This window comes from Sebastes umbrosus, chromosome 8 (assembly GCF_015220745.1).
Source record: "Sebastes umbrosus isolate fSebUmb1 chromosome 8, fSebUmb1.pri, whole genome shotgun sequence".
Taxonomy (NCBI): domain Eukaryota; kingdom Metazoa; phylum Chordata; class Actinopteri; order Perciformes; family Sebastidae; genus Sebastes; species Sebastes umbrosus.
In genome coordinates, this window is record NC_051276.1 from 29,662,924 (window position 1) to 29,673,578 (window position 10,655).

General features: G+C 39.0%; 3 protein-coding genes and 1 pseudogene across 11 annotated transcripts in view; all 4 read left to right on the forward strand.

Annotated features, from left to right (window-relative positions):
• The window catches only part of LOC119492642 (gastrula zinc finger protein XlCGF17.1-like), a 39,079-nt gene that overhangs the window by 18,154 nt on the left and 10,270 nt on the right, over positions 1-10,655 (forward strand). Inside the window, exons 1-2 of one of the 3 annotated variants that reach the window (XM_037777232.1) lie at positions 2,631-3,292; positions 3,440-3,471. The exons of 1 other annotated variant lie outside the window; for it this stretch is intronic. In XM_037777232.1, the coding sequence (XP_037633160.1) occupies positions 3,121-3,292; positions 3,440-3,471 (204 nt within the window). In that variant the 5' untranslated portion in view covers positions 2,631-3,120. Of the gene's footprint in view, positions 1-262; positions 335-2,630; positions 3,293-3,439; positions 3,472-10,655 lie in introns of those variants that run through there. One more of the 3 variants, XM_037777230.1, reaches the window with a different exon arrangement.
• LOC119492638 (zinc finger protein 664-like) overlaps positions 1-10,655 on the forward strand; it is a 59,570-nt gene that overhangs the window by 12,203 nt on the left and 36,712 nt on the right. The gene's annotated exons all lie outside the window — the stretch shown is intronic.
• LOC119492635 (zinc finger protein OZF-like) lies at positions 318-4,828 on the forward strand. 7 transcript variants are annotated; one of them, XM_037777214.1, is made up of 4 exons: positions 318-512; positions 655-1,260; positions 1,432-1,925; positions 4,537-4,828. In XM_037777214.1, the coding sequence occupies exons 1-4, from the start codon at positions 341-343 to the stop codon at positions 4,732-4,734; spliced, it is 1,470 nt and encodes a 489-aa protein (XP_037633142.1). In that variant the 5' UTR covers positions 318-340; the 3' UTR covers positions 4,735-4,828. The 7 variants fall into 7 exon arrangements, with proteins under 7 accessions (XP_037633142.1, XP_037633143.1, XP_037633144.1 ...); XM_037777215.1 differs by having other exon boundaries at positions 1,690-1,925; XM_037777216.1 differs by having other exon boundaries at positions 1,774-1,925.
• On the forward strand, positions 5,992-9,263 carry LOC119492632 (annotated as a pseudogene).

The window sequence follows — 10,655 nt, forward strand, 5'->3', positions numbered from 1 at the left end:
AATATGTAATATAATAGTATAAAGGAAAGGGAATAATGCGGCTATCTTGAGAGACACTGGTCCAGTAAAAAGGACCTAGAATGAAGATGGCACAGTAATGGACTAGTTCTAGGAGGATGCCAGCTGCCTTGAAACCCCAAGCAAGAAAGATGTACAACCCTGATTGAAAGCGGAACAATAAGTTAACTGACTTCCACTGTCGGACCTTAACAGTGTGACAACCAGCGGAAGTAAACAACACAAGCGCTAGTACCGTGAGCTGCATGCACGTGTTGAATTAGTTGGAAGACGATATTATAGCCGTAGCGCAGATTAATATTTAATTTGTACTTAAGTAACAATGTCTTCAGTTGAGTATTTAAGAGAGTTTGTCAACGAGCGACTAACTGCTGCTGCTGAAGAAATATTCAGAGTTTTTAATAAAACTATCTTCGAGTACGAGGAAGAGATCGATCGTCAGCGCAAACTGTTGGATATCGTTTGGAAACCTGAAATAAAGCTACACAGGATAGGTACGTAAAACCTGTTTCATATACTAACAAAGAGTATGACATGCAGCATCCTAATGGATTAAATAAAAACTTGTAATTAGCTCTGATGTTTTTTTCTATCATCACAGTAGTATCCTCTTCCCTTTGTTCTCTTTCCCTCCAGAGCTCCCACAGCAACATGTCTGTAAGGAGGAGGAGGTACTCGCTGACCAGCAGCTCTGTATTCAGGAGAGGAACTCCAGTCTGGACCAAGAGGACCCAGAGCCTCCAGAGATTAAAGAGGAACAGGAGGAACTCTGCATCAGTCAGGAGGGAGAGCAGCTTGAACTGAAGCAGGAGACTGAAACCTTTATGTTGACTCCTACTGATGAGGAAAGTGACCACAGTGAAGATCAGACTCTGAAATTCAATTCTAATGACACTTTAAGTCCAGCAGAGAAAGAGTCTGTAGTCAACATGCCAGTTATAAGCTCTGTGGTATCAGAACCAAACAGTGACCACCAGCTCCTCTCTCACAACTCTCATGTAGCTGAGAACCAAGATCAGAAAGAAGGCAAGAATGGAGACTCTGGATCAACTAGTAATGCAGAAACAAAACAACAGACAAGACATCACAAATGCACAAGTCACAGTAACAACATATATAACCGTACTATGTCAACAATTGGCATTAATACTCACACGGGTAAAAAGTCTTTCAAATGTGACATCTGTGAGAAAGCTTTCAAGAACAACTCAATTTTACAGAGACACCTGAGAATCCACACAGGTGAGAAGCCATTTACATGCAAAACATGTGGAAAAGGTTTCAGTCGTAATAGTGACTTGTTGCGCCACATGAGAAAAGTCCACACAGGTGAGAACCCATATTCTTGTAACACCTGTGGGAAAACACATTTTTGTATATCCGATTTGAGGGCTCATATAAGAATCCACAAAGGCGAGAAGCCATATTCTTGCAACACGTGTGGGAAAAGATTCACTCACAAATCAACATTGAATGTTCACGTACGTATCCACTCAGGTGAGAAGCCGTTCATATGCAAAACATGTGGAAAAGATTTCAGTCGTAATACTAAGTTGTTGGTCCACATGAGAAGAGCCCACACTGGTGAGAAGCCATATTTATGCAAAACATGTGGAAAAGATTTCTTTCTTAAATTTGACGTGGTGCGCCACATGAGAAGAGTCCACACAGGCGAGAAGCCATATTCTTGTAACACCTGTGGGAAAAAATATTCTTCCACATCCGTTTTGAAGACTCATATAAGAATCCACACAGGCGAGAAGCCATATTCTTGCAACACGTGTGGGAAAAGATTCACTCAGAAATCAACATTGAATGTTCATATACGAATCCACTCAGGTGAGAAGCCGTTTACATGCAAAACATGTGGGAAAGATTTCAGTCGTAATTTTCTCTTGTTGCTCCACATGAGAAAAGTCCACAATGGTGAGAAGTCGTACCTTTGTAAGATCTGTGGGAAAAGATGGTTTGATGCGTATCAATTGGCAAGGCATGTAAGATCCCATACAGGCAAGTAGCCTACTGCATTACTCATATCTTTGGTATCAACCATATTTCTTTGAAACAATCATAAACTCCCAAATCTTAGAAAAATATTTGTGCCAAAGTGAGTTTATAATTCCTACAAATGTTTGACCTCTTAAAATAATATTCTTTCAATCCACCACCTTTGTTAATATGAGTGGATTGTGAACTCTCTGATGTTGTAGCTGTGAAACCCTCTCTCTGGTGATGTTGGGTCACTTATGTTGTCATCCTGCCAATTTTTTTTTATCTGCAACATTTCATTTCATTTTATATTTTTATGTTTGTAATGGCATGTTCTTTAAATATGTTTTGTTGTTTTGGGCTTTAGAGGTGACCCACAAACAAAAATTGTAGCCGATGTACTACATGGTGCTGCCAATGATTAAGCCTAATAATAAATACAATGAGCAGTGGCCAAAGTGATGTGGCAATGAAATTCTGTTTTTGTGATCTTGTGTATGTATTCTCACAATAAATGTTCTTATGTTTACTAAAATGTTGAGTGCAGGGGTATTTTTACATCGTACTATTGCTACTTTTAGTTTAGTACTACTTTACTATTCTCTGTACTTTATAGTAGTACAGAGAAGATTATTATTATTATCCAACCAGGTTATGTGAGCAGTGCCAGCAGCCAGTGACAGTACAGCATGTTCTTGTGTCTCCTAGGAGGTATGAGGCAGAAACAGAAGTGATGTTAACTGAAATGAGGAATGATTAACAGAAATAAGTATAATATGTAATATAATAGTATAAAGGAAAGGGAATAATGCGGCTATCTTGAGAGACACTGGTCCAGTAAAAAGGACCTAGAGTGAAGATGGCCCAGTAATGGACTAGTTCTAGGAGGATGCCAGCTGCCTTGAAACCCCAAGAAATAAAGATGTACAACCCTGATTGAAAGCGGAACAATAAGTTAACTGACTTCCACTGTCGGACCTTAACAGTGTGACAACCAGCGGAAGTAAACAACACAAGCGCTAGAAGCGTTAGCTGCATGCACGTGTTGAATTAGTTGGAAGACGATATTATAGCCGTAGCGCAGATTAATATTTAATTTGTAATTAAGCAACAATGTCTTCAGTTGAGTATTTGAGAGAGTTTGTCAACGAGCGACTAACTGCTGCTGCTGAAGAAATATTCAGAGTTTTTAATAAAACCATTATCGAGTACGAGGAAGAGATCGATCGTCAGCGCAAACTGTTGGATATCGTTTTGAATCCTGAAATAAAGTTGCACAGGATAGGTGTGTAAGACCTGTTCTTTAATATACTAACAAAGAGTATGACATGTAGCATCCTAATGGATTAAATAAAAACTTGTAATTTGCTCAGATGTTTTTTTTTCTTCCATCACAGTAGTATCCTCTTCCTTCTGTTGTCTGTCCCTCCAGAGCTCCCACAGCAACATGTCTGTAAGGAGGAGGCGGTTCTCGCTGACCAGCAGCTCTGTATTCAGGAGAGGAACTCCAGTCTGGACCAAGAGGACCCAGAGCCTCCAGAGATTAAAGAGGAACAGGAGGAACTCTGCACCAGTCAGGAGGGAGAACAGCTTGAACTGAAGCAGGAGACTGAGACCTTTATGTTGACTCCTACTTATGAGGAAAGTAACCACAGTGAAGATCAGACTCTGAACTTTAATATTGACAAAAGGCAGAGTACAGCAGAGACAGAGCTCCCAGCTAGCATGTGTAATAGTTGGCTTAAAAACGAATCTGACTGGGAAAATCCTGAAATATCAGAACCAAACAGTGACCACCAGCTCCTCTCTCACAACTCTCATGTAGCTGAGAGCCAAGATCAGAAAGGAGGCAAGAATGGAGACTCAGGATCAACTAGTAATGAAGAGCCAAAACCACAGACAAGACATCAGAAATGCACAAGTCACAGTGACAACATATATAACTCTACTATGGGTAAAAAGTCTTTCAAATGTGACATCTGTGAGAAAGCTTTCGAGAACAACTCAGATTGGCAGAGACACCTGAGAAGCCACACAGGCAAGAAGTCATATTCTTGCAACACGTGTGGGAAAAGATTTACTCAAAAATCAATATTGACCAATCATATACGAATCCACACAGGTGAGACGTTTACTTGCAAAACATGTGGGAAAGATTTTAGTCGTAATTCTGACTTGTCGGTCCACATGAGAAGAGCCCACACAGGTGAGAAGCCATATTTGTGCAAAATTTGTGGAAAAGATTTTTGTCGTAATAGTGACTTGTTGCTCCACATGAGAAGAGTCCACACACGTGAGAACCCATATTCCTGTAACACCTGTGGGAAAAATTATTTTTGTACATCCGATTTGAGGGCTCATATAAGAATCCACACAGGCGAGAAGCCATATTCTTGCAACACGTGTGGGAAAAGATTCACTCAGAAATCAGCATTGAATGTTCATATACAAATCCACTCAGGTAAGAAGCCGTTTACATGCAAAACATGTGGAAAAGATTTCAGTCGTAATAGTAACTTGTTGTTCCACATGAGAAGAGTCCACACTGGTGAGAAGCTGTTTACATGCAAAACATGTGGAAAAGATTTCAGTAGTAATTCTGAGTTGTTGCTCCACACGAGAAGAGTCCACAATGGTGAGAAGCCGTACCTTTGTAAGATCTGTGGGAAAAGATGGTTTGATGCGTATCAATTGGCAAGGCATGTAAGATCACATACAGGCAAATAGCCCTGTATTCGAAAATATGTGGGAGACAATTCAGTTCAATTGCAGCATATAAACATTTCACTCAAATCATAGACTTGAAAAAACTCCTGAGGATCAATATACACAGGAAAAAGCATCGACCTGAAACTGCTGTGGAGACATGTTCACTAACTGAATAACTCAATGAAATACACTTTTTCAAATAGCTACATCTCTGTAATGAATGTCTAAAATGTCCCATTGAGAAAAGGTCGCAATATCTGAGTGTAATGAAGTAGTATATTGTCAACAATGCCATCAGGTATTGTTAAACTGACCTAGTTTTTCCCCTTCATAGTACTGCATTACTCATATCTTTGGTATCAACCATATTTCTTTGAAACAATCGTAAACTCCCAAATCTTAGAAAAATATTTGTGCCAAAGTGAGTTTATAATTCCTACAAATGTTTGACCTCTTAAAATAATATTCTTTCAATCCACCACCTCTGTTAATATGAGTGGATTGTGAACTCTCTGATGTTGTAGCTGTGAAACCCTCTCTCTGGTGATGTTGCCAACTTTTTTTTTATCTGCAACATGTCATTTCATTTTATATTTTTATGTTTGTAATGGCATGTTCTTTAAATATTTTTTGTTGTTTTCGGCTTTAGAGGTGACCCATAAACAAAAATTGTAGCCGATGTACTACATGGTGCTGTCAATGATTAAGCCTAATAATAAATACAATGAGCAGTGGCCAAAGTGATGTGGCAATGAAATTCTGTTTTTGTGATCTTGTGTATGTATTCTCACAATAAATGTTCTTATGTTTACTAAAATGTTGAGTGCAGGGGTATTTTTACATCGTACTATTGCTACTTTTAGTTTAGTACTACTTTACTACTCTCTGTACTTTATAGTAGTACAGAGAAGATTATTATTATTATCCAACCAGGTTATGTGAGCAGTGCCAGCAGCCAGTGACAGTACAGCATGTTCTTGTGTCTCCTAGGAGGTATGAGGCAGAAACAGAAGTGATGTTAACTGAAATGAGGAATGATTAACAGAAATAAGTATAATATGTAATATAATAGTATAAAGGAAGGGGAATAATGCGGCTATCTTGAGAGACACTGGTCCAGTAAAAAGGACCTATAATGAAGATGGCACAGTAATGGACTAGTTCTAGGAGGATGCCAGCTGCCTTGAAACCCCAAGAAATAAAGATGTACAACCCTGATTGAAAGCGGAACAATAAGTTAACTTCCACTGTCGGACCTTAACAGTGTGACACCCAGCGGAAGTAAACAACACAAGCGCTAGTAGCGTTAGCTGCATGGACGTGTTGAATTAGCTGGAAGACGATATTATAGTTGTAGAGAAGGTTAATATTTAATTTGTAATTAATTAAGCAACAATGTCTTCAGTTGAGTATTTGAGAGAGTTTGTCAACGAGCGACTAACTGCTGCTGCTGAAGAAATATTCAGAGTTTTTAATAAAACTATCTTCGAGTACGAGGAAGAGATCGATCGTCAGCGCAAACTGTTGGATATCGTTTTGAATCCTGAAATAAAGTTGCACAGGATAGGTGTGTAAAACCTGTTCTTTAATATACTAACAAAGAGTATGACATGTAGCATCCTAATGGATTAAATAAAAACTTGTAATTTGCTCTAATGTTTTTTTCTTCCATCACAGTAGTATCCTCTTCCTTCTGTTCCTCCAGAGCTCCCACAGCAACATGTCTGTAAGGAGGAGGAGGTTCTCGCTGACCAGCAGCTCTGTATTCAGGAGAGGAACTCCAATCTGGACCAAGAGGACCCAGAGCCTCCACAGATTAAAGAGGAACAGGAGGAACTCTGCACCAGTCAGGAGGAAGAGCAGCTTGAACTGAAGCAGGAGACTGAGACCTTTGTGTTGACTCCTACTTATGAGGAAAGTGACCACAGTGAAGATCAGACTCTGAACTTTAATATTGACAAAAGTCAGAGTGCAGCAGAGACAGAGCTCCCAGCTAGCATGTGTAATAGTTGGCTAAAAAACGAATCTGACTGGGAAAATCCTGACATAGCTGAACCAAACAGTGACCACCAGCTCCTCTCTCACAACTCTCATGTAGCTGAGATCCAAGATCAGAAAGGAGGCAAGAATGGAGACTCAGGATCAACTAGTAATGAAGAGCCAAAACCACAGACAAGACATCAGAAATGCACAAGTCACAGTGACAACATATATAACTCTACTATGGGTAAAAAGTCTTTCAAATGTGACATCTGTGAGAAAGCTTTCGAGAACAACTCAGATTGGCAGAGACACCTGAGAAGCCACACAGGCGAGAAGCCATATTCTTGCAACACGTGTGGGAAAAGATTCACTCATAAATCAATATTGACCAATCATATACGAATACACACAGGTGAGAAGCCGTTTACTTGCAAAACGTGTGGAAAAGATTTTAGTCGTAATACTGACTTGTCGGTCCACATGAGAAGAGCCCACACAGGTGAGAAGCCATATTTGTGCAAAATTTGTGGAAAAGATTTTTGTCGTAATAGTGACTTGTTGCTCCACATGAGAAGAGTCCACACAGGTGAGAACCCATATTCCTGTAACACCTGTGGGAAAAATTATTTTTGTACATCCGATTTGAGGGCTCATATAAGAATCCACACAGGCGAGAAGCCATATTCTTGCAACACGTGTGGGAAAAGATTCACTCAGAAATCAACATTGAATGTTCATATACAAATCCATTCAGGTAAGAAGCCGTTTACATGCAAAACATGTGGAAAAGATTTCAGTCGTAATAGTAACTTGTTGTTCCACATGAGAAGAGTCCACACTGGTGAGAAGCCATATTTATGCAAAACGTGTGGAAACAATTTTTTTCGGAATAGTGACCTGGTGGTCCACATGAGAAGAGCCCACACAGGTGAGAAGCCATATTCTTGAAACACTTGTGGGAAAAATTATTTTCGTACATCCGATTTGAAGACTCATATAAGAATCCACACAGGCGAGAAGCCATATTGTTGCAACACGTGTGGGAAAAGATTCTCTCAGAAATCAACATTGAATGTTCATATACGAATCCACTCAGGTGAGAAGCCGTTTACATGCAAAACTTGTGGAATTGATTTCAGTCGTAATAATGACTTGTTGGTCCATATGAGAAGAGCCCACACCGGGGAGAAGCCATATTTATGCAAGATCTGTGGGAAAAGATTCTTTGATGTGTCTCAATTGACAAGGCATATAAGATCCCATACAGACAAGTAGCCTTGTATTTGAAAATATGTGCGAGACAATACAGTTCAATTGCAGCACTTAAACATTTCACTCAAATGACAGACTTGAAGAAACACCTGAGGATCAATATACACAGGAGAAAGCATCGAGCTGAAACTGCTGTGGAGACGTGTTCACTAACTGAATAACTCAATCAAATACACTTTTGAAAATAGCTACTTCTCTGTAATTGAATGTCTACAATTTCCCATTGAGAAAAGGTCGATCTGTCGATCTGCACTATCTGAGTGTAATGAAGTAGTATATTGTGAACAATGCTATCAGGTATTGTTAAACTAACCTTGTTTGTTGCAAAGTGAGTTGATAGTTCTGACGTTTAAGCTGTGAAACCCTCTCTCTAGTGGTGTCGGGTCACTTATTTTGTCATCCTGCCAACTTTTTTCTTCATCTGCAAGATGTCATTTTATTTTATATTTGTATGTATTTTGTGATAACACCAACTTGATATTTCATTTTTTTGGGCTTTAGAGGTGACCAACAAACACAAATTATAGCCGATGTACTACATGGTGCTACTTTTACTTAAGTACTACTTTACTACTTTGTGTACTCAGAGAAAATAACCTTATTATCCAACCAGGTTATGTGAGCAGTGCCAGCAGCCAGACACTACAGTCTGAAACGAAGCGGCATTTGGATGCATTTTAATAACTGTGATAACACAAAAGCAGAATTCGGGAAATTATAAGATGTAGTATAATGACATTGAATAATTTAAGTGATATATGTGCATATATACTAATCATAGGTCAAAACAGCGCTAAATTTGGCTGAATTATAAAAGGCAGAAGTGGTAAAATGAAGAGCCGTTTGGGAGCCGAAAGAGCAGGTGTTGTGCCAAAAAGCGATCATCCGCCAGAAACTGATTGCCGTCTGCGGGAGCGCGCACAGCCCTTTAAAACTGTATCGCCCAGTTTATATAAGTCTACAGCTGCTTTTATCTGGATCAAACAGTCTCAATGAGCAAATACACATAACTTTATGTCCATGGTAATAGCAAAGGTATGTCTTTGTGAAACTTTAATGTTTATTGTAACCAAATAATTGCAATTGTGGCCAAAGAAGTTTTTGAGGTTTATGTAACCAGGCATGACGTTTACATGAGACAATAGGCATAGGCTACTAGGCTATTGTTTCTGATGTTTATATGTGTTTGGTAGACTTAGCTATGTCTAAAATCATTGTTTTATTTTGAAACTACACTGTAATTAACATGATTTACGGATGGATTATATATAAATAAAGAAAAGGTCTCTTGCAACTATGACTCTTCATTATTTACCTACATACAAACCATAAAATGCTGTGACTGACATTTTTTCAGTGATTCAGTGAGTTTTTCGATTTCATTCATGAGGATTATATTTGACAGATTATAGCCCACTCAGTAATTTTTACCTGCTGAAATTCCTTTAAAGGACCATTAAAACCCATAAAATACAGTTTTCACCTGCCAAAAACTGATTGCAGCTCCTACCTTGTGACTGAAAGTTTTTTTGACTTGATCTAAATTTTAATGACAAGACCTTCTTGATGAATATTTCAGTAGCGCCGAGATTGAAAAGTGGCTAATGGTGTGTCGCTGTGGTACAGAGTGGTATAAATTGTTCCCTGATGGTGTACCGTTCAGGTATAATTACACTGAATAATTTAAGTTATATATGTGCACACATACTAATCATAGGTCAAAACAGCGCTAAATTTAGCTGAATTATAAAAGGCAGAAGTGGTAAAACGAAGAGCCGTTTGGGAGCCGAAAGAGCCGGCTCTTCTTGGTGAGCTGAGCCAAATGAACTGGCTCACTAAAAAGAGCCGGAATTCCCATCACTACCGCCGACCGTTAGGAAACGGTATATGGCGGAGGAACACGAAAGGTGTAGCACCAAGGACCGTCTTATACCACTCAACTCCAACTTACTTACCTCACAGTGTAACTTCCTCAGGTTACTTCCTCTATAAAACAGTTCATGACGGCCCCGTTAACTTTGTATTGTACCGCTGATAGCGGTGGCAGCCAACAGTCTCTGCGTTGTGTTTGAATGTAGACCAACAGCTGACGGTTAACGGTTAACGGTTCACTCCAATGAACCACAGACAGCTCCGATGTCGATTCAACATACATTTATTTTGCTTACAAGCACTTCGGGACAAACGTTAAACCCAGTCTCTTAGATTATACACATAGACTATACATTCATATTTACAGATTAAAGTTTAAACACTCACACTCACCTGGGAAATACAAGCCCGGTCTGACTTGTTTCCCCAGTGATGAGCTTTTATAGCTCCATAGTTACCATGGATACTGTAGTATAAAATTCTATGGAAGTTAAATAACTGCATACAAATATGAAAATAACACAAATATGTACACCTAACGATTATCAAATAAAGGTAAAATTACTAGAAATATTAATAGTATCAGTTTTTGGCAGGTGAAAACTGTATTTTATGGCTTGTAATGGCCCTTTAAAAGAATTTCAACAGGTGAAAAGGACTGAGTTGGTTTTAATCTGTCAGATATAATCCTCATGAATGAAATCAAACCATTCTGAAACAGAAAAAAACCTTGTAGTCACAAGGTAGGAGCTTCAATCAGTTTTTGGCAGGTGAAAACTGTATTTCATGGGCTGTAATGGTCCTTTAAAGGA

Coding starts and splice junctions, on each gene's coding strand:
- LOC119492635 (XM_037777212.1), top strand. CDS start 341: ATGTCTTCAGTTGAGTATTTAAGAGAGTTTGTCAACGAGCGACTAACT. Junction 513..654: donor AATAAAGCTACACAGGATAG/GTACGTAAAACC, acceptor CTTTCCCTCCAG/AGCTCCCACAGCAACATGTC. Junction 1,926..4,536: donor ATTTTCTCTTGTTGCTCCAC/ATGAGAAAAGTC, acceptor TTGTTGTTCCAC/ATGAGAAGAGTCCACACTGG.